At 37.4% G+C, this 26043-nt stretch overlaps 1 protein-coding gene across 4 annotated transcripts in view; it reads left to right on the plus strand.

Annotated features, from left to right (window-relative positions):
- The window catches only part of RALGPS2 (Ral GEF with PH domain and SH3 binding motif 2), a 165365-nt gene that overhangs the window by 32025 nt on the left and 107297 nt on the right, over positions 1 to 26043 (plus strand). For 3 of the 4 annotated variants that reach the window (NM_001191426.2, XM_005217159.5, XM_059875588.1), the window contains exons 2-4: positions 9547 to 9691; positions 15112 to 15216; positions 16488 to 16538. In NM_001191426.2, coding sequence (NP_001178355.1) covers positions 9635 to 9691; positions 15112 to 15216; positions 16488 to 16538 — 213 coding nt within the window. In that variant the 5' untranslated portion in view covers positions 9547 to 9634. Of the gene's footprint in view, positions 1 to 3414; positions 4277 to 9546; positions 9692 to 15111; positions 15217 to 16487; positions 16539 to 26043 lie in introns of those variants that run through there. The other variant, XM_059875587.1, reaches the window with a different exon arrangement.

Genomic DNA, 26043 nt, shown 5'->3' on the forward strand with positions numbered 1-26043 from the left:
CCCACCTGAAATCTTTGCTTGGACATAGAGTTCTGATGTCTGTCCTGCTTCTGCCACACTGATTCACCATGCTGTCTTTCTCTTCCACTATTTGAATACTAACAGGCTGAGTTCCTTTCTCTAATCATTTCTAGGCCTACAATGACACACTTTTGCCAAATACGTAAATGTACTTCTGATTCAGTTGACTTGTCTTTATGCTTTATTTGCCAATATTGTGCAGTATGTTTTGTTTTTTTTTTTTCAAATAGCATGTAGTCTTATGAATTAAATGGACATTTATGGGCTAGTCTTCTGAGTTGAGCCTCTGACCAAAATGCGCACACACCCACCAAAACACAAAAACAGATGTTTGAGGGACAGGGTATCTTTTTGCTTGGAGCTTCCTTTCTGTTAATGGAATTTCTAGTTAACCTATATTTATATTTTGGGCCAAGTCATATAGGAGATCTTGGAGCTTTTTTTTTTTTTTTTTTAAATTATTTGGCTGCACTGGGTCTTAGTTGCTGTACACGGGATCTTCAATCTTCCTTGCAGCACGCACGATCTTTAACTGAGGCATGTGGAATCTAGTTCCTTGAACAGGGATCAAACCTGGGACCCCTGTATTGGGAGCTCAGAGTCATAGCCACTGGACCACGGGGGAAATCCCCTCTTAAGTATTAGAATCTTGGTAGATTATCTTTATGAACATTTTATGCTAGAGATTGAGTATAACCTTTAAAGGCATTACTTAGTAGATTATCCCCCTTTAGTATCTAATTTGAAAGCCTCGCCTCCCCTACAGATAGTTTTAGGCCATTTAGGTACATAGACATACAAGTTTTCTGTGCAGCTGTGGGCCAGTTTATAAATGGTTCATCCCATTATATGTACAATTTAGTAGAAATGCAACAAAATTATATCTGAAAAACTTATATTGAGTCTTTAGATAGGGAGGTTTAAGCGGGCTAGTTTGTTTTCATCATTGCCTGTAATATATGCTGTAACCCTGCTTCAGGCAGGCTGTTAAAGTGGCAGTGTGCTAAGTGAAATACTTTTCTGCTATCCCTATCTTCTTCCTTCTAATTTAAGGTCTCAGCTTGCTTTGTTTTGAAAATCATCTTTCTCACATATCTTAAATATGTACCTAAAATATCTCTAAATAAAATACATGCCTGGAAAAAAACATGGAGACATTTAAACTTAAACAGTAATTTGGGAAGTGATCTAGTAAACAGTCTTGCTGGGAAACAGTTTATTAAGTTCTTTTGACAGAAGATTTCTAAATATGTAGATTAGTTTAAACACTGTCTTTTTTTCTCCTCAACCTGGGTGGTGTGTGAAATTGCTAAACCTGTCTTTGTGGTTGGCTTACAGTGATTGAAGCTTCTCCAGCACATCTTGTTTTTCTTACAGTTTCAGGGTGTTCTTGCCATGTGAATTACTATTGTTTGAAAATGCTTGTTATCCTTTGATTAAGAATTAAGTATAGCTTAGAATATCTTATCACTTATTCTGTACTACTAAGGATACATGGGATAATTTCAGTGGACTTTTGAATAAATTTATAAAATAATTTACAACATTCATGTTTAATTTACACTTGGAAGTTAGCCAGCCAGCATGCAAAGTGGTGTCTCTCCTAAGAGACCTCTCATCATTAAATGCAGTGATTTAGTGTTGGAGACTGTTTTGTAGGTTTATCTCCTTCTTGTGCTGAAAGATAACAGTTGTTATTAACATGTGATACACATAGCACTTCTAAGAAATGAATATTTTTTAAGTAAAAGAAATTTTTAATTGTTCAGTACATTTCTTTTCCAGTGTGCTGCTGCTGCTGCTAAGTCGCTTCAGTCGTACTTGTGTCTTAAAATATGCTTTCAAAATGGTTCATTTAGAGGCATAGTTTACCATTTTTTCTAATTCATTAATTTATATTGTAATTTTCACATGCTTCTGGAATTTTAAAGAAGGGTTATTTGAGATCTGCCTCTTCCTTTCCTTTTGATTTTTTGTGGATTTTTTTTGCGGGGGGAGGGGGGTGGATTACTTGTTTTTATGTTTGTTTTGTTTTGTTTTAAGCCCATCACTGATAGATGGACTTTGAGCCTCTGTCTAAATATTAGCAAAGTTCCTTGGCCAACGCCTTACAGCTGGCTGGCAAGTGCCCAAGCTAGAATTTGAGCCAGGGCTTTCCAACTCCAAAATTTGTGTTCTTGCTATTATACTCAACATTTATACATGCATTGAATTTTTCCTATTTGATTACATATAATTCTCACAAAATCACTTTGATGTACACTTTATTGTTTCTTATGACTATGCATGAGTGCTCAGTCTTGTCCGACTCTTTGCAACCCATGGACTGTAGCCTGCCAGGCTCCTCTGTTCATGAGATTATTCCAGCAAGAATACTAGAGTGGGTTGCTATATCCTCCTCCAGGGGATCTTCCTGACCCAGGGATCAAACTTGTGTCTACTGCATCTCCTGCATTGGCAGGCAGATTCTTTACCACTGAGCCATCCAGGAAGCCCATTGTCTCTTATTTATACACAGAGAAATCAAAGTTCAGAGATTACATAATTTACGCAACAGCACATAGCTAAAGTTCTAGAATTAGTATTACTGTCTTACAGTTTTCCCACTGAACTGCTCTCACTACCCCTCAGGATGGGTGGAGCCAGTATTCACAAATGAATATGAATTTTGTTAGATTTTTTTTCTCTTAAATGTCATCCAAAGTTGCCATTTTCACAGCATCAGGTATTCTGAATTAGAAACTGGTGATGGAGGGTGAAGGTGATGGCAGTTAAGGGGATAGGGTGTGATCAGGGGCTTTTTATACAACCAGGAGACTAGGCGAGGGTCCTGGAGAGCAGAGATTGGAGAAGCCTGGGTAGGAAAGGGGTCTGCACATCATTTCAAGTGCTTCGCTGTTCTTGGCAGAAGGTAAGAGCGTGTTTTTTACTACTCACTTTCCATAAAGCTCAGTGGCATACCCCTGGCATGGTAATCCTTGAAATACTGGTTTTAGTTTCCTAAGGTCATTTCCCTACTCAGAAAACTTGAATGGTTCCTAGCGCCTTTCCTTTCCAATCTCAATTCCTCCTTTTAACAGTTGAGACCATCTGCAGTCTGGTCCTGTCACTTCTTTTCAGAATAACTCAGAAAGGTTGTCCCCACTAAGCAAGTCTGTCCACATCATACTTTCTCTCTGGGCCACCTTTGCTTTTAAATTTGCACCCTTGGTGGTGGTGTTTTACTTCCCCTTCTCTTCAAACCCTTCAACCTGTCTTATTTGGTAAACCTAAAGATATTTCCTCCTCTAGAAATCATGTGACTCTTGAAGCTGAATCACTGTGTAGTAAGTTGTAGTATTCCCTGATGTCTTCTGTTTCCCCTCTAGTTGTATTATAAATCTGCTCAGAGGAAGGAAAAACTTTTGGATTCTCTTCTTTGAACCCCCACTTCCCTCGTTTTGTCCCCCTACCGTCCCTCTCCACTCCTTTCCCTCTCTTTTTTACCTCCTCCCTCCCCACCCCAAGTTTTTGTTCTATCTGTGCAACAGTTTATCCATCTTTGCTATCTTTTGTTTTTCTGTCCATCCATCCTCCCTCCCTTTTTCTTCTTCTAGCTGCCTGTTTCTACTGTGTAAGCTTAGGCAAGTTACCTTTCCACTCATCTCTAAAAACGGGAGTATAATGTAATAATTTTGTAGGATTTGTTTTGATCATTGAGTGATTTTTTAGTGGAAAAATGCTTAGAGTGGGACCTACTGGATAGCAGGCACTCCATAAATGTTAGCTTTGATTTGTTATTGCAGTGTTTTGTGTATTTCAGTGTATAAAACAAAATGATAGGATTGTCTATAAAAGAAGTAATTTTTTTACGTAAACGTAGGTCATTATTTTAAAAAGTTATTAAATAGAGGTTAATTTTAAACTTATAAACACATTGACAATCTAAAATCACTAATCATCCTAATCACAGTTAACATAAATATTTATATTTTGATCTTGACAGTGAGAACTTATTTTCAGAATTCCACATTGCCTGGATTGAAGGAATGTTACTTCCCACAAATTTTGTTTCCTTCATCTGCTTTGGGTTGTGTACATCTCATTGGCTTGTGTACATATTGTATGTGAATATCTTATCTTGAAGGTCTTGGACCTTGCTGGTAGTATAAATTCAATTGCTGTATTTATGCTGGAGCATGCCTAGGATAACAGATTTTCATTTCGTAGGCAGCCTCCTCCAGCCACCGTATTAAGCCCAGGCAAAGACATACAGGTACTTATCTTTCTGTACCAGAATTGTTTTGTAAACCATCTTATCACTGATTGGGTAGACTATCAGTCTCTCTGGTTTTATTCTGGTTAAAATTGTGTGTGGATGGGGTAGAGAGGATAGTATATGTGTCTCTGTCCTCATCTCTTGGTTGATTTTTCTGTTCAACTGGTGTCAGAGTCCAAGCCCCCATCTCTATCCCTTGTTGTCATTTTTTAGCCATGTTGCTAGAAATAGAAAGATTCCTTTAAAAAAAAAAAAAAAACTACAGCCGCGCCAGCTCATCATTGCTGTACTTAGGCTTTTCTCTAGGTGTGGCGAGTGGGGGCTGCGCTCTAGTTGTGGATGGGCTGCTTGTTGCCGTGGCTTCTCTTGTTATGGCGCACAGGCTTAGTTGCCCCCCACCATGTGGAATCTTCCCAGACTGGGGATCGAACCCATGTCCCCTGCTTTGGCAGGCAGATTCTTAACCACTGAGCCGTCAGCAAAGTCCTGTATTCATTTAAATGTGTATATTATTGTGTGCACTGATTATTTGATTGCCATTATGCCGGTATGTTTGTTGTTAAATGGACATTTATTTAATGTTGTCATGTAAACAACTGCTTTGTTCAGTCATTCACTCATGTTTCACAGACAGGTGCTTAAGTTAGGCAGTTAAGGTCAGTATAATGTTTATGTGCCTGAGTGCAAAGATGAAAAATCATGGTTTTTCTGTTGTGTTTTGTTTTCAATATGGGTCCTTGACATCAAGAAGCTCAAAGTTCATTATGGAGAGATATATAAATCAGTGAGAAAATAGAGCAATAGAATTTTGACAAAAGAACAGTGGAAGCATAAAGGAAGGAGACTAATGACCTCTTTGTGGGAGGCATTGGGGAGCTCATATAACCCTGGATGGAGGTATATCATAACCTCTTTCTATTTCTTTTGTAATAACTTGAACTTGTTATAAGCAAATACCCAAAGATAATCTTGTTTTGTGCTCTAGTAGAAATGATTTTAAGAGGCAACCACATTCTTTACTAAACTTCTCTCAAAATAGCTCAATATCAGTCATGTCAAAGTCAAAATTGTCTTTTTTTGTTACTCATCAGTGTTTTTTGTTGGCTGTAATTATTGAAACAAAATACTGGGGGATTTGGGACTAATCTCTAATTTTCTTAAATAAAAATTAAAGAAGGCAGTGAAAGTTCAGCTGTCATACATGCTGAAAGTGCTGTGATATACAGGCCGTTTAAACCTTTTGCCTTCCACGTAAAAATAAAGTGTTTGTTGCTCAGTCGTGTCCAACTCTTTGCAACCCCATGGACTGTAGCCCGCCAGGCTCCTCTGTCCATGGGATTTTCCAGGCAAGAGTACTGGAGTGGGTTGCCATGCCCTCCTCATTGTCATATAAAATGTGTCTTTAATATTTATTTAAAAATAAATTTTAAAGGAAAGCAAGTGCTATGACAGCATATAAATATTGAGTTTCTATTATGGTGTTTTAATTTCACCATATTGCTTTTTTTTCTTATGAAATTTATATGATCATAATACGATTTAGGTTCTGTGGTTGAAATTGTCATTTCTGTTTTCATATTTTTTCCTTAAAATTGTCTATTTGAATTTTTTAACGTGATTATGTACAAAGGCATTAAGGTCACTTTTGGTTTTCACTGTTGTAAATAGTGCTTGTTTGAATAACTTTTAATCTATGTAGTTTTTGCTTCTTCTCCAGAGTTTTAGTGAGATTATTTTTGTTACTGAGAGTTTAAGCCAGCATGTATAAGCATATCAATTCTGTATTATCTGAATGTTTCCAAAGAAATTGCACTAATGAATTATAATTCACTATTTTCCTTATAATTGCTTAACTCTTCTAAAGTATATTTTGTAAAATTACTAAGTGTTTTTAACATAATATTCCTAATGATGATAGCATAAATTATTTTAGAAAAGAATACATAACTGGTATTATGATAGGAGATTAATTAGTGAGAAGTTGTCACTTTAACTTTACCCTCTTGGTATTTTTGTTTGGAATAAAACAATTTTCTCTCCTAAAAAAATAAAATGAAAAGTATTGGGCTTCTTGGTGGAGATACTATTGAGAAGGTGAGGAGGGGTTAGGAGACTGAATGATTTTGCCTCTTATTTAATAATCTGGTTTGGGCTTCCCTAGTGGCTCAGCTAGTAAAGAAACCACCTGCAATGTGGGAGACCTGGGTTCAATCTCTGGGTGGGAAGATCCCCTGGAGAAGGGAACAGCTACCCACTCCAGTATTGTGGCCTGGAGAATTCTGTGGACTGTATAGTCCCTGGGGTCGCAAAGAGTCGAACACGACTGAACGACTGCACTTTCTTTTTTTTCTTTCTTGTGACCTCAAGCAAGGAGCTAAATCTGCATATTTCAGGTTTTGTATTTGAGGATGATACTGCTTGGAAAGAAGCAGCATTGATGTTTGGGGATTATATTGAAGCACTATGCCTGTCTGGGGATTTAAACCTTTCTAAAAGACAGGTAAACTGTTTTTAGAAGTTTCAGAAGAGAATAGTAGGAAATAATTTAACTAAGAAAAGCGCTTCTGTCATGTTGGTGTTTACTGTGAATGATTGTGCTGTTTATACATAGTATTAGGAAAAGTAAATAATATTAAAGCATGTATTTGTCTTATCCAATTTGAACATTTTTGTGTGCAAAGCACAGGAATGTATTGAGGCACATGTTGTAAAAATTAACCCATGCCTGTTTCTTAGGACTTGCAATGTTTTTATGGTATTGTATGAGGCTTTGTTGTACTTGAACGCTGTTAAATACTATTGACATGTAGTACATTTGTAAGTGATTATTAGAATAAGACTTTCATTAAGGTATGCTTTGCTGCCTTTCATTTCACATAATGGATTTTAATATGACAGTTTTCATTAGGATATTTGAATGACTTTTTAATTAAATGCAGGCAGAGAGAGTGATTCTTTACTGTCAATAGTTTGCAAACGTATTAGTGTTTACTCCTGGTATATTACCTGCTTTTTAGTAAATAATAGCCATGCTGCTGCTGCTGCTAAGTTGCTTCAGGCGTGTCTGACTCTGTGCGACCCCATACACGGCAGCCTACCAGGCTCCTCTGTCCACAGGATTCTCTAGGCAAGAGTACTGGAGTGGGTTGCCATTTCCTTCTCCGATTATTAACCATAAAATTTATTTATCTGATATGTAAGTTAGACTAAGGATACATTTCTTTTAACGATTTGATGAATTTTTCTTAACACTAGGGGGCACTCTTGATCTATGAATTTGTATCTAAATTAATCAGGTGCAGAATGTGGAATGAAATGAAATTGTTTGAAAACATTTCATTGCAAACTGAATGTTGCCTTCAGAAAGAATTTGGATTATCAAGTTCATTTTGCATAGTAGCATAAATATAAATGATTCTTAGATCCTTAAAAATAAAGGTTATAAAATGAAATACTGTAGATTGGAGGACATTAAAGTATTTCTGTGCTCTATTCCTTTTCACATTGGTTTTCCAAATGATTATTTTAAAAATCATTGTTCCTAATATATTTCTAATTTAAAAAATTCTGTCACAGTGTTTTGCTCATAGCAGGTACTTAGGATATATCTGAAGAAATGAAGATAAATTTAGGATGTGACTGAAGCCTGCTACCATTAGTAAAAATTTTTAAGCATTTGAAAACCAGCAACATGTTTTTGCTACATCTGGGAAACATATTTTAGGTATTCTCATTCATTGTTTCTGCAATCAGGATATTGCTGATGCCCACCAACAAGTGTTTTGTCGGAGGTATATTCCTAAGATTTTTGTATTTTTTTAATTAGAAGATTCTCTTGAACTTAAGCTTCGTGTGGATTCAGTAGCGAGTAGACAGAATGTGCATTATTATCACAGTGCTCTTCACGTGTGTCAGCGCTGTTGTAGGCGCTTTACATGTGTTAGTTTCTCATCACCACTCTGTGAAGCAGGTACTTCTATCTCTGGGCACAGAAAAGGTAAACAGTTCACTGGGTTTAAACTTAGGCAGTTTTGTCCTGTAGTTTGTGCTTCTAAATCACTGCCATACGTTGCTTTTCCAGAGAAAGGAAACTTAGCATTTCAGGCAAATTAGTATTTCAAGCTCCGGTTGTTAAGTGGGTATAATTTTATAACGTACAGCATAGGGAATGTGGTCAGCAATATTGTTAATAACTCTATGTGGTGACAGATGGTTACTAGCCTTAATGTGATGCTCATTGTAATGTGTAAAAATAGCAAATCCCTATGTTGTATAGCTGAAACTAACTAATAATGTAAGTCAATTATACTTCAGTAAAAATAGATACAGTTTTAAATACCTAATTGATAGACACTTATTTCTCTTCTGGAAAATATCTTAGAAATTTAAAGTTTGAAAGGGGCCTTACTCTGTTTAGAGGAAGAAATTGCCTCCGAAACAGGTAGTTACCAACATACCCATCTAGGAGGCAGTTTCTTTGTGGAAAGGGATTAGAATCACAAGTAAACGTTTTGAGTTTCAGTAAAGTAGAAAAAATATGGTAATGTGGAAAAAATATTTGACAAGAATTTCAGATGGCTTGAATTTTATTCTTGACTCCTCATTTACCAGCCTGTGTCCTCAGAGACGGTGTTTGTGTTATGACTATAATGAAATCCTCCTTAATTAGCTTTATGGTCATTGTGAAGATCAGTGAGATAATGGATTGAGGCTATTCAATAAGCTTTAAAGCCCTATACAAATAAATATATATATATATATATCATATATTGTGTTATTTTTATAACATGTGATATCTTTATAAATAATAATTTGTTTTTAATTATTTGTGATATCTTTGTCAACTATCAACTTGTAAACTTTGTGACTGTAGACTATCAGCAATGCTAAACTTATTCAGTATGGTTGATTTAGGGATGTCATTTAGATCTCTAAGACATTATTTTGTTAAGCCATGTGTTACTTGGCAAGATTTTTTTTACACTTTATTTTATTAAAGCAAACACTTTAAAAATTTTTCTAACAATAAATGAAAAGTTATATCTTTGTTTGGCTGATAAGGAACATAACAGTAGCATGTATTGAACATACGTGTTGAAAGTAGCATTAATAGGATTGTCCTCAGACTGAATTTACTGATTTAAATGAAAAACAGAATTTGGTAAACTGGAAGTATTTTATTTGGGGGCATGGTGAGAGGTATGGGTTTGTTTTCTTAAACTTCCAATAAGACGCACAGTTAAAGTTTGCTGTTTATTTTTTTACAGGAATAATAATGTATTTGTGGCCTTGGACGTGATGCAGTCAGTCTTCTGTTGCTATTAAATAGCGTCAGGGACTGATGTTGTGGGAAGCATGGACCTAATGAACGGGCAGGCAAGCAATGTTAATATTGCTGCTACTGCTTCTGAGGTAAGACAGTTAAGAAGTTCAGTTGTAAAATTTCTTACCTGGCATTTCTAATTTTTTAAGCATTATGGTTGGTTACAGATTTTAAATCATAGCGTGAGAAAAGGGTTACAGACTTTTCAGTTTTTTTAAAAACTATTTTAATTGTACCATCCATGTGTTCATTATACATTTTAGGAGTTAATCCCTACCTACTTAATATAATTGACAGATAATGATTACTTAAAACTCTTTTTTAGTTTTAGTTTTGAAGGATGCATAGGATTTCTTTTTAAGGTATTTTCACATTATATGAACCTTGAGGGCATTAAAACAAGTGGGGCAGAGAATGACCAGTTGACACTGTCAGATCCCTTGATTCCAAGCCTGTCGAAGGAGGCTGAAGAACCGTTAGGCTGGAATGTTGAAAGGGCTCTTCTGGTGATGTAGCTCAGACTGTTGGAGATGAAGACTGAACTAGATGCTCATCTCTGGTTAATGGATTATGATTTTATTTTTGCCGCACCCCCCCCCCTTTTTTTTTGCTTTGTCTATAGATCTAGGGTACTTGCCTGCTTTCCTTAATACTTTCAGCATCTAGCGTCTGTATTTCCCCTTTATTTCATCCTTACTGTAGAGGATGAGAAAAAATGTTTGACGCTTTTACACCTTGACTTCAGAGTTCCTTGGTAATTTCAGCTTCATTTTGCCCAGCCAGCTTACGTAGGCCTTGCTGTTGTTAGAATATTCTCAGTCAGTAGTTTCAATTATTTTTCCTATGTAGATTATTTCCATATTTTTAACTCTAGCTCTGGCTTCTGTTACAAATTTTATTAAGCATTTGTGATGGACCAGGCATTTTACTTATAATATGAACAAAATCAGTTTACTTGTTTCTCTTTTGCTCTACTACTTGTAAAGAAAATAGCTCACCCTCCTTCTCTGACTTCCATCAGTAACATCACTATTTCCTTAGCATCTAAGTTCAGTTCTATAGATTTTGCATTAACCTGCTTCTCCTTTGCCCAGCACAACCATTTTCACATCACAGCAGGGAGAGTCCACTAGCAGAACATAAGCTGGAATCCTCTGTAATGTAATCATCTAGTAACATCTTGGGTCCTGCCTGCACTGTAGCGGAGAGGATTACACAGGCCAGTGACCACCAAGAGCTAGAGAATGCCTGGCACCGGCTTAGAGCCTGGCCACCACACCTTATCTCTGAGAGCCAGTCCTGTTCTCCTTGTTTCTACTAGTAGCATCTTAGTTTGGTCAGTTATTATTTCTTGTCTAGAATATTGTTGTGGGCTTTTATTTTGATCTTGCACTTCTGTTCTCTGCTGTTTTTGGTCCATTTGACTGTAACTCAATTTTAACATTCTTAAAATACAGTTGTTATACTTTATTGTATTCCCGAACTGTCCGTGGTTCCTCATTACCTACTAACTAAATACCCATGACATTCAGCCCTGCATTTGGGACTTTTGTCAAAATGGGCTTAAATTTTCCTTCTAATGGATTTAACTACCACTGATTCTCTACTTGAAATTTATATTCTAATGAAAGAATACTACATCTTGCTGATGTTTGGATAAACCCTCAGCTTTTTCTATTTTAAATGGTATACTTTTATGAAAGTTTTCTCCTGATTCCCTAAACAGGAGCTTTCTTCTTTCTGAAGCTATTACTTTAAAAAAATTTTTTTAATCATTTTTTCCATAAATTTGTATATAGCTTTTATTCCTCCTTGAGGCATGGATTAAATATATTTGTAAATATGTCTATATTGCATGTATATTTACTTGGTATCTTTATAATCATATTTCTTAACTTTCTTAGATGTATGTGGGTATATGATGGTATATTTATGACTTTGTGTCCTGAAATATATGAAATAATATTATAGGAAACAGTACAGAATTGTTTGTTAAATAAAACAGATCATTTCACTTGTATAAAAACTTATGTTGGCTTTTTCTAAAAGTAGATGAATTTCATGAGACCTCAGAGTAGTATAATTCAGTATGTGAGAAGTAAGGGTAGAAAGTCTGCCTTTTAAATTGTCTTCCTGCTATGTCAAGAAAATAAAATAAAAAATATATATTTTTCTACCTTCTCTTGAAATAAAGATGTATTAACATATCAAAATGCAAGCTTCTCAGAAATGCGGTACCCTTACCCTTCTATCTTTACCTTTTAGACCTAACCTGTGCTTAAGCATCTGGTATCAGTAGAGGGGTGGTGAACTTTTTTCATACATTTAGAAGTGTCAATAGTTTTTTAGTCTTTCAGTGGATAAAGAATAACTACTGTGAACTTAGTGTACATTATGTCTCGGTACTGCTTAGCTTCTTATCAATACCACTGTTTATTGCCAGTGGGGAAGCAGGTAGAAGCACATCACTCAGAATTTTTTAAGCCCCTGCTACTGGTTTGTAAGAAGGAAAGGAGGAAAATGATTATTCATTTTGATAAGCATTAAGATTGCCATTATGACCTGCTCACTTCTTTTGAATGAGTTAGAAACTTGGAGAAAATTGGCAAGTTATATTTAAAATGAATGTCTTTACCTGACAGAATATATTTATTATTTGGTAGTTACTGGATTAGTATATACTGTTTAACTGATGTCTATTTGGATTATTGACATGAATAAATTTCTGTGTTAGTCTTGGAATATAAAATAACATTGTTGACATATCGTAAGCTAGTCATAGTTACAGAGATCAAATACATGGAATAAGATAAATATATGAAATCCATTTATGAGACTTTGGGTTTCTGCTCAGACACATAAAGAGCTTGGAATTCATGACTCCTGTCCTCACAGCTTGAAAAAAGCTGAACAGTCTGAAAACCTGCTCTGTTGGAGAACTGATGTCACAGAGCAAATTGACAAGTGATGCCCTGAGAACTGGAGAGAGAAGCAAATAGAGAGAATAACTGTTTACCAAGAGCAGAAATCACTGGAGTCAGGAAAGGGCAGGAACACTTAGTGTAGTTGACAAGCTGCTAGAGGCTCTGTGTGGACTAGCTTGAGAGTTAGCCTCTCCTGGGGGCTTAGTTTAGGCCTCCCACCCCACTTTTGTGAATTTTACCTCCAGGAGCCCCACCAGGTTTTCACAGTGAAGATCATGGAAAAATCCCTCATGCTTCCAGCTGGAGGAGGGGAAGTAACCATTTTGAAATATACTAAGGGGAAGTAATCATCCTGAAATATGCCCAGCATGTTCTTTTCTCCACCCGTCCTCAGGGGAGACTTTACCAGATCCTAATCTACCTGGGGAAAGAGGAATACCGAATTCCGAGCCCTCCAGCCTTCCTGTCTTACTTTCTAAGGGGAGTCTGGGGTACTGAGAATCACCTAAGGTCACAGCCCAAGCGCACAGGCTCACCAAAGTAACAGACTGTAGGGTGGTGGAACATGTCTTCTCTTCCTACTTCCCATACCTTACCACCACATCAGCAGGGTTCCTGTATGATAATAAAGGATCACAGCCTAAAGAACTGCAAGGCACATATCTTATCTAAGGAGTTTCTAGGGAAACCCAGAGACAAAAACAAGGACACTACAGGAAAGTGAAGACGCCTCTAGCCACAACAAATAATAAACAAAGTAACTCCTATCTAGATAAACATAAACTCTTACACTAAAGGCCTATTTACCTCAGTTTCTGTTACCCACTAAGTCACATCTGACTTTCAGCAAATTTTAAGACATGCTGAAAGATAACCAGAAAAACTTAGATTGAAGAGGCAAAGCAAACAATGTAGTAAGAGACTCCAGATATGGCAAGAGATTTTGGGATTAACAGGCTGGGAATTAAAATAGCCAAGATTAGTAATGTTAAGAGCTCTAATGGAAAATAATGGACAACGTGTAAGAATAGATGGGTAATATAAGCAGGAATATTGAAACTCCAAGAATCAAAAGGAAATGCTGAAAATCAAAAACGTTGTACCAGATGACTTTGATTGACTCACCAGGAGACTGATGACCAGCAGACACCTAAGGAAAGAATCAGTGAACCTGACATGAAGACATGTCAGTAGAATCTTCGCAAGCTGAAGTGCAATGAGAAAAATAGAATGAGGAAAACGGAACTCAATATTCAAGAGTGGTGGGGCCAGTGACAAAAGGTGTAGGGTACACATAATGGAACATCAGAGGAGGAGAGAGAGGAAGGAGCAGAAGAAATATTTTAAGTAATAATGGTGCAGAATTTCCCAAGATTAACGAGAGATCCCTTCCTTTGTAATGATTTCGATATTTAGTTGCTACTGAAAGGGTCACAAAGAGTCTGACAGGACTGAGGGACTGAACTAAACTGAACTGAAAGAGAAGGAAAAAGTAAAAATGAAATGTAATGACAGGTGCTCAAAACTGATGTATAATAGCTGTTGGCTTGACATACATATTATACCTCTGTAATTGAAACTTTGGTTAATTTTTTGTGCCATTTACTGAAGCCTGATATTCTATCACCATTTAACAGAACATGATCTGAATGTTCTTATAGTGCTTTTTCTTTGATTTCAGTCAATGATTTGCAAAATGCATCTTTATTTTGTAGTACAGATGAAGTGGAAATTTAACAGAAATAAGGTTTTCAGAGCCAAAAGCCACCTTTTGTTCTACATATGGCAACAACAAATTAAAATTAAGCAGTAACCTTAAAGCAGAAAACACTTAAATTTGTACTGTAATAGAAAGGGCAGTATCAATTGTACTATCACAGACAGACATTCACTTGACAGATAAGACTGGGTCATTTATTATTTAGTTAATGGAATTTTAAATGTTTTCCTGTTATGTTAGGAAAATAATTTATCTTTTTCTTAATAAACATCAGTTTTAAAAATTATAGATGAGTGTATCCCCCCTCTTTTTTTTAATCTCATTTGAAAATCGTTGAACTTGTTAAAATCTTTCATTTCTATTGGAAATGATAGGAGGTCAGGGTGAGGAAACTGACATACAGAAAAATGACTTACTCGCAAACCTAAAATCTAAAGTTGAGGTTAAATTTAGGAACTGACTTATTTGAAAAGACCCTGATGCTGGGAAAGATTGAAGGCAGGAGGAGAAGGAGACGACAGAGGATGAGGTGGTTGGATGGCATCACCAACTCAATGGACATGAGTTTGAATAAGCTCTGGGAGTTGGTGATGGACAGGGAAGCCTGGCGTGCTGCAGTCTATGGGGTCACAAAGAGTAGGACACAACTGAGAGACTGAACTGACTGACTGAGGCTGAATTTTACATTGCCCGACCCTTTTTCTAGTGCTCTTCCAACTAAGCAGTCTGTTCCGACTAACTTTTCTACAATTTGTTAACTCAGTATTCTTAGCTTCCTCAGTTTTAAAGCCAGTCTAGTTTCTGTGATATTGACTGCAAGACAATTTTTTAGTGGCTTCTTTTTTTTTTTTTTTTAATTTAACAGAAAAGTAGCAGTTCTGAATCATTAAGTGACAAAGGTTCTGAATTGAAGAAAAGTTTTGATGCTGTGGTATTTGATGTCCTTAAGGTTACACCAGAAGAATATGCGGTAAGTCTTCCACCTCTTGTTCTCCAGTTTTTGCACATAATTTACATATTGGTACTATCCAATTAGAATTTGTAGGCCCAACAGAGGAGATGTTTAAAAAAGAAAAAACAAACTGGATGTGGGAATCAGTGGAGAGAGTAGCACAACAATGGAGCAAGCAGAGGAATGAAATGGGGAAGATGAAAGAAAAAAATCCACTGATACTTTTAGAGAAGCTTTGTAGGTTACACTATCAACTTGAGAAGTAATAGTAAGCCTTTATGATAATTGCTTTCGTCTCTACCTACACCTCCTCCTCCAGCTAAATGTACTTTACTGACATAGGTAGGAAAGAAGTACTTTTACTTTTTTGTAAATTAAAAAATTAAAGTTGAAGGCATTATTGCATTTTCATGAAGGATACCTAAAAAAACTTAGTTCTTAACAGACAAGTGTTCATTTATTTGCGTTATCTTTTTCCGTTGGCTTGTTAGCAGAATATACTGAGTTCCTGATATTGAACTACTCTTACATTCCAGGAATAAACTTTGGTATATTGCTAGGTTTTGTTTTATGTGTGTAGTCACAAGAGGGATAGGTCCATAAGCACGTGAAGACCTTCAGTATGAGTTGCCACTAGTGTAGAGTCAGTTACTTTTCATAAGTTGGGAAAAAATACCCTTGTATTATTATCACATTTTATATTACTGTTTGAGTAGGTATGATTTAATAGTCACAGCAACACCACTGCTTTATAAACCAGTAGATCCAATTTTTGTTTTTTGTTTTGATTTAATGTATGTATTTGGGCTTCCTTGGTGGCTCAGGTGGTAAAGAATCTGCCTGCAATACAGGAGACTCATGTTCAGTCCCTGGGTCGGGAAGATCCTCTGGAGAAGGAAATGGCAACCCACTCCAGTATTCTTGCCCGGGAAATCCCATGAATTAGAGGAGCCTGTTGGGCTACAGTCATTAGGGTCAAAAAGAGTCAGACACTACTGAACAGCTAACACACACAATGTATGACCATGTTCAAACTTTGAAAATTATTTGTTTATTTTGTAACTTTACCCCACTTGTCTCACAGGAAAATATAAAAAGGCATGAGATAAATAGAAATAATTTTATTTTATGGTGTAAGGACTAAATTTTCATTTTTTTAAGCCCTTATAAAATTGGGACTTTTTTCTAGTAAAGATTTGAGTACAGACTAATAATTTTAATTTCAAATATATGTCATATTATGGCATTCCAAAGAAGAAATTCTAAAAATTTTTTACTTTTTATTTCAGGGTCAGATAACACTAATGGATGTTCCAGTATTTAAAGCCATTCAACCAGATGTGAGTAGTTTTAAGAACTTCCCTTTAAAATATGCAAAATGGTGAATTATATCTCAAATTGAGAAGTTTTAGAAACGAAAAATTACACTTTATATTAATTTTTAAATGTTTAAAGCTTTTGGCATTATTCAGGCTTTGGAAATGCGTGGCATTCATAGCTATACACTGTTGAGTCATAGATGAGACTCAGTCATTTTGGTTGATTTGGTTTCATCACTTTACTGAAGGGGGCATAGACTTAGGCAGGTTGGATGATCTACCTGAGGCTTTGAATCTTGTACTCCCAAGAAGTAAGCTACTGGGTTTCACAGCTCACTTCAGTAATCGTTTCCCTTGTTCCTTAATTTTATGACTTTATAATATGACTGTGTGTTGACACTTGGGCAAGAAGAGAGAGAAGGAAGGCATTTTTTGTTTTATTAAGAAGAAGGAGACTATCTGCATCTACCCACTGTAAACTGTTTATTACACTGTGTGTGTATGTATGTTCCTATCGTTATCACAGTCTGAATATGGTAGCATCTATTTTACTGATGAGAAAACAGAATGACAGTTGTCCCTGATTACAGCTTAGTATTAGAACTGGTTTTCAGACTTTAAAAATTGATGCTTTTTCCACTCTTATCAGGTGAGAATATACATATGACTTTGTATCCCCAAACTAAGTCATCAATAATACTGACATATTCAGTACCTTAAGACAGATACACTTTTAGTTCTTTCAGAACAAAATATAATGTATTTGTTATAGTATTTTCAAGTCAACTATAACATAGATGTTAGAGAAAACATCTGTATCTTCAGTGGCATAGACAGTCCTGTGTTTTTCAAGTTACTTAATTTCTGAATATCTCAAGTTTGTCGCTTACAAAATGAAAGCATGGGCCTAAATGACCTCTGAGTCTTTGTTATATCTACAGTTTTGTTTTGGTTTTTTTTTTCCCCTTTTTCCCTATACCGTGGATGGAGGGCACTCTGAAACCATTAGTTTAGCAATAGAGGAAGCAGAACAATCTAGTCTATAAAGAAGACACAAACAGAAAAATGGCTTTTGTATTTAAATAACAGTAACTGAAGTATTCATTTCCTCACATCCTTGAACAAAGCAAACTGAATTCTTCATAAAAAGAACAACGTTTAGTCCTAAAGTTCAGTCATCTTCTCTTTTTGTGCATGCTCAGGCACTTCAGTCATGTGTAACTATTGGCCACCTCATGCCAAGAGTTGACTCATTGTAAAAGACTCTGATGCTGGGAGGGATTGGGGGCAGGAGGAGAAGGGGACGACAGAGGATGAGATGGCTGGATGGCATCACTGACTCGATGGACGTGAGTCTCAGTGAACTCTGGGAGCTGGTGATGGACAAGGAGGCCTGGCGTGCTGTGATTCACGGGGTTGCAAAGGGTCGGACACGACTGAGCGACTGATCTGATCTGATCTGATGGGCACTTGCCTACCAGGCTCCTCTGTCCATGGGATTCTCCAGGGAAGGATACTGGAGTGGGTTGCCATGCCCTCCCTCAGGGAATCTTCCCAACCCAGGGATTGAACCCACATCTTTTATGTCTCCTGCATTGGCAGGTGGGTTCTTTACCACTAGCACTACCTCTTCTCTTTAGACATATTTTTTTTCCTTTTGAATAAACTGTGATTACTATATTTCTAGAAGTTTCATCCGAGATTAGTGCCATCCAGTAGAAATATGTGAACCATTTATATAACTTTACATTTTCTACAAAATAAAAAGAAACAAGTAAAATTAATTTCAATAATTGTATTTAACTGCAACATCCAAAATATTATCACTTCAACCTGTAATCAGTATAAAAATTATTGAGATTTTTACTCTCTTTTTTCTGTGCTAAGACTTTGAGATTCAGTGTATATTGTACAATTACAGCACATCTTGCCACATTGCAGGTGCTCCATAGCCATTTGTGGCAAGGGGTTGAACACTGAAGATCTAGCAGTGACTGCTTATGGACATAAGCTTCAAGTCAATGGGAATTTTTTGTGAACTTCCTAGAAGTGAACCTTAAAAATTCCCTTGACCCCACTTCCTGATCGAATTTAACACTGATCCTGTTGATTTTTTTTTTTTTTTTTTAGCCTAAATCTCTTATTTATCCATTCTATCTCTACTCTGAACACCCTAATCAAATACACCATGGTAACTCATCTGAATTGTTGCATTGCCCTCTACCTTATCTGTCCACATCCATCCTGACCCTTCTAAACTTTCTCTACCCAGGATCCAAGGTCATCTTTCAATACATAAATCTGCTTTCATGATTCTTCTGCTTAGAATGCTTCAGCGGCTTCCTGTTGCTCTGAAGATAAAGACAAATTGTCCCAATATTGTCTACGAACCTATTCTAAGTTTTGCCTCTTCCTACCTACTCCAACCTCATCTTCCGCCTTTTCCACCTCTTTCTGGTCTAGCTACAGTGGCCTTTTAGCCCGTCTCACCACTGAGCCTGTGTGCGTCCTAGTTAACTCCTAATCATCCTTCACTTCTCAAGTTAAGTTTGACTTTCTCAGATGAGTTTTTTTCTCTTCATACAGGCTCTCCCAGCACTTCCTACTACTTCACTGGACTTGTCAGTTGCAGTTTTACATTTATGGATTGTGGTTCAATAAGTATTTACTGAGTGTCTGTTCTATGTCAGATGCTGGTTTATAGCAGTGAAGAGACCAAAATTCCTGCCCTTGTGCATCTTACATTTGAGTAAAGTAAGCTAGTAGTGTGTCATGGGAAGTATCAGCCAGCCAGAAGAGGACAGGGTGTGAGGGCCGTGAGAGCTGTGATTTTGCATAGGGTGATCAGACAGGCTTCACTGCAAAGGTGCCATCTGAGAAAGACCTGAACGAGATGAGAGAGCAAGCCCTGCAACTGTTTGGGGGGAAGGGTGTTCCAAGCAGACAGAACAGTGCCGATATATAGTGCCATAAGTTTCTTTCTTAGTTCTTTTGGGAACAAAATATAGTGTATTTGGTGTAGTATATACAAGTCTACAATGGCCCTGAATACTTTTCCTTCCTTTATTTTGTGACTTTATAATATGACTGTGTGTTGTATCTTAAAGACAAGAAAAAAATCAAGGAAGACATTTTTAAAAAGAATTAGACTAACATTTATTATGTATCTACCCACTGTAAACTATTTATTATGCTCACATAAGGGAAAAGATTACTGGAGTGAGGTGTGAAGCCCAGGGCAAAGGCCAGTGAGCTCAGTGAGTAAGTGTGGGGGTCTAGTAGAAAGTGAGAGGGCCAGATGGCATGGGACCTGGGGAACCGTTACTCTGAAAAAAATCAGAAGGTATGGATGGTTTTGAGCAAATGAATGACATTTTCTGATTTGGGTTTTAAGTAGCTCTTCCTGACTAACTGGCCATGGTATGTGGGGAAGCAACCATGGGGGTGGGGAGGGGCAGGGACCAAGGACTGAATCGAGGAGACCAGATGAGCAAGGAAGGTGACTTGGGTCAGGGTGTGAAGGGAGGAGGTGGTGAGAAGTTGTCAGGCACTGTATGCTAAAGAGGAGTCAAGGATGATGGCAAGATTTTTGGCCTGACACCTGAAACATTTACTCCATAGCCTTTGAGATGGAAAATGGTTAGTATTGTGTTCATAGCTCCTGGGACTGCCATTTATAGAAAACAGAATATGCAGTGTATTCTGGAGAAAGGCCAGAAGAGCAGATTTTGAAGGAAGAGCTTGAGTTTGGCTTTGGACATGTTTAGTTTTACATGTGTGTTGGACAGCCAAAGAGAATGTTGAATTAGGTAATATATACTGTATTTTATATATGTATATGTATATATATATTCTACCACCACCACCCCACCACCCCCAGTTCAAGCTGGAAATGTAAGTTTGGGAGTTGTCAGTGTAGAGATATTTAAAGCGTGGGTGAGATTACCGAGAGTGAATATACTTGGAGAAAAGAAGGAACCTATTTAGTGTTGAGGAGGAGCTAGCAAAAGAAATTGAGATGCAGCACCTGGTGATTTAGGAGGAAAACTAGGTTAGTGTGAAATTCAGTGAACCAAGTGAAGTACGTGTTTTTAAGAAGGAAGGAGTGATCTGGTGTAAAGTGATGTTAATCCTGGGCTTATATGTTTATTGCTTGCTACTTCCACTAGGTTTTAAGCTACATGAGGACACTTAGGACAGATACTGTTACTATTTTATCTGGCATGTAGTGGGAACTCAATATTTAGAATGAGAAAATGAACAATGTTTAGTAAGTTTTATCCAATGAGAGAATGTTTTTCTTTTTTTTTCCCCCAAAATTGAAGCAGTAACTCTTGGAAGAAGCAATGTAGCACCAAAATATTCTTGTCATGTATCCATCTCATATAATCTTCAAGGTTACATTAACTCTGGCAGCATCAACAGGACTTTGTCACCTGGCAGAAAAACGTCTTCTGATTTATCCTGGGATATTTAAGACGTGTAATAAGATGTAAAGTGTAACAAGATGAAACTCTGTGTACTGACCTAGCCCAGTACTGTTTGAAGCCACTCTGCGTCCTTCCGTATTCGCCTGTCTTCCCTCCTCCCACCAGAGGAACCACTATCCAGTGTTGATCTGTATCATTCCTGTGCATTTAGCTATCGATTTTCTATAAGTGTATGTTCTCCCTTAACAGTATTTGCTTTTGCATGTTTCTGATTTTTTATGTATGGTATCCCGTGATTTTCTTTTTTGTCTACTTATGTCCAACATTGTTGACCAGCATCCATGTTTATACTCTAGTGTGTTAATTACTGAGTTGTAGCACATTAATATCCTTAAGTTTATTAAATACTGCCAAATTGTTTTCCATATTGTTTGTACAGATATTATTTGTTTATTATGTAAAACTCTTGCTATTGATAACTTTAACAAAAGATTTTTTAAGTCAAGATGTTGTCCAGTCTAATGTATTAGTCTCATATATTAGCATAAAATGAGGTCTCTCTATGTAGTCAGAATATTAATTTGACTACCAGATGAATTATTTTTGTTAAATCCAAATTTAACCTCAGATATGAAAAAACAGTGGTTATCACTGAACCAAATAAATTTTTCTTCATGTTTCTATCCATTATACCAATGTTCAAGTCTGTATAATTTTATATAAAGCTTTAAAAACTATATATATAATATATAAAAGGAAACTATTTAAAAGATCGTTAGTTACACTAAAACTGTTTTAGTCAAAACTCAGTATTCTGTGTATATATCCACATGTAACTATTTCAGGTGATGATTTATTCACATTTTCTGAAATAAAATGTTCTAAATCTGAGCTTTGAAGAATGTAGATTCTGAATCCAGCTATGTGGTTTAGTGATTTGATTTGCAAGTTGGTGATTGAGCCACACAGGTCTCAGTTTTCTGCAAATGAGGCAATTTCTGAGCTACTTGCAACTTATATATTTCACATTAATTCTGTTCCCTAAGTAGATCATTGCCATTGTTACCAGCTTGTGGAATTCTATATTCCCAAGTCTTTTTGTATCATGCAGAATTTATTTAAACTTTTGTCCCTAAACTTGTTATTGACTTGTAGGCAGAAAGTCCAGTTGTTTTCCCAGAATAAAGCTGTTTATCTGCCTGTCTGCTGCACTGTCTACCTCAGAATTGCTCAGGGGAAAAAAAAAAGAAAAACTCAAAGCCTTTTGTTTCCCTCTGGAAACTATTGGCCTTATGTTTGAGATGTCAAAAATTATTTTTTATTATATAGAGACTGTCCTTAGTCATCAGTAAAACACTGGCTGAAGAAATCTGGTCTTTTAGTAAGCAGATTTGAGTCAGATTTAATGCTCAGTCTGGTTTTTCTCCAACCTTGTGTTACACTTGAAATGGCTTGAAAGTGAAGGGAAGACAAAAGAACACATTTTGCCACTTTGTTTTTTTGTTTTATAATAGAGAATAATGGGAGAAAAACATGTTTACCAATGAAAAGAATTTAATGGTAAAGGAAAGTTCAGTAATTTTACAAACTACTTAATAGAATTATACAGAAAAAATGTTTGCTCAGGTTTTAAAGTTGTCTTTCTGAGTGGTTTGCACCATCTGTCTATCCATTTTTAGTACCAATCAGAAACCTGCGAGTCATTCTTTTCTCTTCTCCCTCTGTCCTCTTTCTTCTGTTTTTTAGTATCTCCAGTTGATTTTATTTCCTAAATAACTTTTCTCCCCTTCTGCTTCCCTATGCTTCCCTGTCAACGCTGAAGGAAATTTTTTAAAAGAGCACAGTATTTTTACAGGGCTGCAGCTCACTGGCTCAGAGTATGAACCTTCCCTAGCGCCTGTACATGTTTGTTCATCTCAGTCTGTTACCTGTGTTTACTGGTGGATCCTCCTTTATGTGGACACTGCCCTGACGTCCCTATAGCTGCTACTGCTAAGTCGCTTCAGTCGTGTCCGACTCTGTGTGACCCCATAGACGGCAGCCCACCAGGCTCTCCCATCCCTGGGATTCTCCAGGCAAGAACACTGGAGTGGGTTGCCATGTCCTTCTCCAGTGCATGAAAGTGAAAAGTGAAAGTGAAGTCGCTCAGTCGTGTCCAACTCTTAGCGACCCCATGGACTGCAGCCCACCAGGCTCCTCCATCCATGGGATTTTCCAGGCAAGAGTACTGGAGTGGGGTGCCATTGCCTTCTCCGCCCCTGTAGCTAGTGCTACAGAAATCCCATGCCCTGATATTCCTATAGCTAGTGCTGCAGAAATCCTAAGAATCTTCATTTGCACCCTGGCCCAAGCAGCATGGCCAAATTTGGAAGCTTCTGTGAATGGTGATTACTCTCACACAAAACCCGGCTTTTCATTCTTCTCCCGTTCCTCCTTCTAAGTAGCCATTCCTTAGTGATAGGCATGGGACGGAGACACCATGATATACGGTTGCTGACACTGCAGTTACACTGATTACAAGGAAGGAAAAAGCTGGTAGTTCTGTTAATACATCATTACAGTTCTTAACTATCAGAGTTGCTCACTGTCTTTTTGTTCTCAGTATTCTTTAAATTAGACCAGTTTAGAGGGGTAAATGGGCTTCCCTGATAGCTCAATTGGTAAAATCCACCGGTAATGCAGGAGACCCAGTTCAATCCCTGGGTTAGGAAGATCCCCTGGAAAGGATACCCACTCCAGTATTCTGGCCTGGAGAATTCCATGGACTGTATAGTCCATGGGGTCACGAAGAGTTAAACACAACTGAGTGACTTTCACTTTCACTTTGGGAGGTAAATTGTCATGTATTTTGCTTTCTCTTTTTTAAATCGGTCCAACATTCACAGCTCTTTCTGTGGGTGCTCAGAAAATTCTCAATTACTTAATTTCACTTATTTTAAAATTTATTTTAAAGCCCTTTGAATTCCAAAAAATAATTTAGTAGCAAAACATAAAAGGCATGAGCCAGAAGACTTGCGGTTTTGTTTCAGTTTTGACATCTACAGAGTGTGCCACTAACATAACCTATTTCATGTCATTCAGTTCAGTTCGGTTCAGTCGCTCAGTCGTGTCCGACTCTTTGCGACCCCGTGAATCGCAGCATGCCAGGCCTCCCTGTCCATCACCAACTCCTGGAGTTCACCCAGACTCACGTGCATCGAATCAGTGATGCCATCCAGCCATCTTATCCTCTGTTGTCCCCTTCTCCTCCTGCCCCCAATCCCTCCCAGCATCAGAGTCTTTTCCAATGAGTCAACTCTTCGCATGAGGTGGCCAAAGTACTGGAGTTTCAGCTTTAACATCATTCCTTCCAAAGAAGTCCCAGGGGTGATCTCCTTCAGAATGGACTGGTTGAATCTCCTTGCAGTCCAAGGGACTCTCAAGAGTCTTCTCCAACACCACAGTTCAAAAGCATCAATTCTTCAGCACTCAACTTTCTTCACAGTCCAACTCTGACATCCATCCATGACCACAGGGAAAACCATAGCCTTGACTAGACGGACCTTTGTTGGCAAAGTAATGTCTCTGCTTTTGAATATGCTATCTAGGTTAGTCATAACTTTCCTTCCAAGGAGTAAGTGTCTTTTAATTTCATGGCTGCAATCACCATCTGCAGTGATTTTGGAGCCCCAAAAAATAAAGTCTGACACTGTTTCCACTGTTTCCCCATCTATTTCCCATGAAGTGATGGGACCAGATGCCGTGATCTTCGTTTTCTGAATGTTGAGCTTTAAGCCAACTTTTTAACTCTCCACTTTCACTTTCATCAAGAGGCTTTGTAGTTCCTCTTCACTTTCTGCCATAAGGGTGGTGTCATCTACATATCTGAGGTTATTGATATTTCTCCCGGCAAACCATTCAGTATCACAGTAATCCAGGTCTATGCCCCAACTAGTAACGCTGAAGAAGCTGAAGTTGAATGGTTCTATGAAGACCTACAAGACCTTTTAGAACTAACACCCCAAAAAGATGTCCTTTTCATTATAGGGGACTGGAATGCAAAAGTAGGAAGTCAAGAAACACCTGGAGTAACAGGCAAATTTGGCCTTGGAATATGGAATGAAGCAGGGCAAAGACTAATAGAGTTTTGCCAAGAAAATGCACTGGTCATAACAAACACCCTCTTCCAACAACACGAGAGAAGACTGTACACATGGACATCACCAGATGGTCAACACCAAAATCAGACTGATTATATTCTTTGCAGCCAAAGATGGAGAAGCTCTATACAGTCAGCAAAAACAAGACCAGGAGCTGACTGTGGCTCAGACCATGAACTCCTTATTGCCAAATTCAGACTTAAATTGAAGAAAGTAGGGAAGACCACTAGACCATTCAGGTATGACCTAAATCAAATCCCTTATGATTATACAGTGGAAGTGAGAAATATATTTAAGGGCCTAGATCTGATAGAGTGCCTGATGAACTATGGAATGAGGTTCGTGATATTGTACAGGAGATAGGGATCAAGACCATCCCCATGGAAAAGAAATGCAAAAAAGCAAAATGGCTGTTTGGGGAGGCCTTACAAATAGCTGTGAAAAGAAGAGAAGCAAAAAGCAAAGGAGAAAAGGAAAGATATAAGCATCTGAATGCAGAGTTCCAAAGAATAGCAAGAAGAGATAAGAAAGCCTTCCTCAGTGATCAATGCAAAGAAATAGAGGAAAACAACAGAATGGGAAACACTAGAGATCTCTTCAAGAAAATTAGAGCTACCAAGGGAACATTTCATGCAAAGATGGGCTCAATAAAGGACAGAAATGGTATGCACCTAACAGAAGCAGAAGATATTAAGAAGAGATGGCAAGAATACACAGAAGAACTGTATAAAAAAGATCTTCATGACCTAGATAATCACGATGGTGTGATCACTCACCTAGAGCCAGACATCCTAGAATGTGAAGTCAAGTGGGCCTTAGAAAGCATCACTATGAACAAAGCTAGTGGAGGTGATGGAATTCCAGGGGAGCTATTTCAAATCCTGAAAGATGATGCTGTTGAAAGCTCTACATTTAATATGCCAGCAAATTTGTAAAACTCAGCAGTGGCCACAGGAC

Source organism: Bos taurus, chromosome 16, assembly GCF_002263795.3.
Source record: "Bos taurus isolate L1 Dominette 01449 registration number 42190680 breed Hereford chromosome 16, ARS-UCD2.0, whole genome shotgun sequence".
In the NCBI taxonomy this organism is placed as follows: domain Eukaryota; kingdom Metazoa; phylum Chordata; class Mammalia; order Artiodactyla; family Bovidae; genus Bos; species Bos taurus.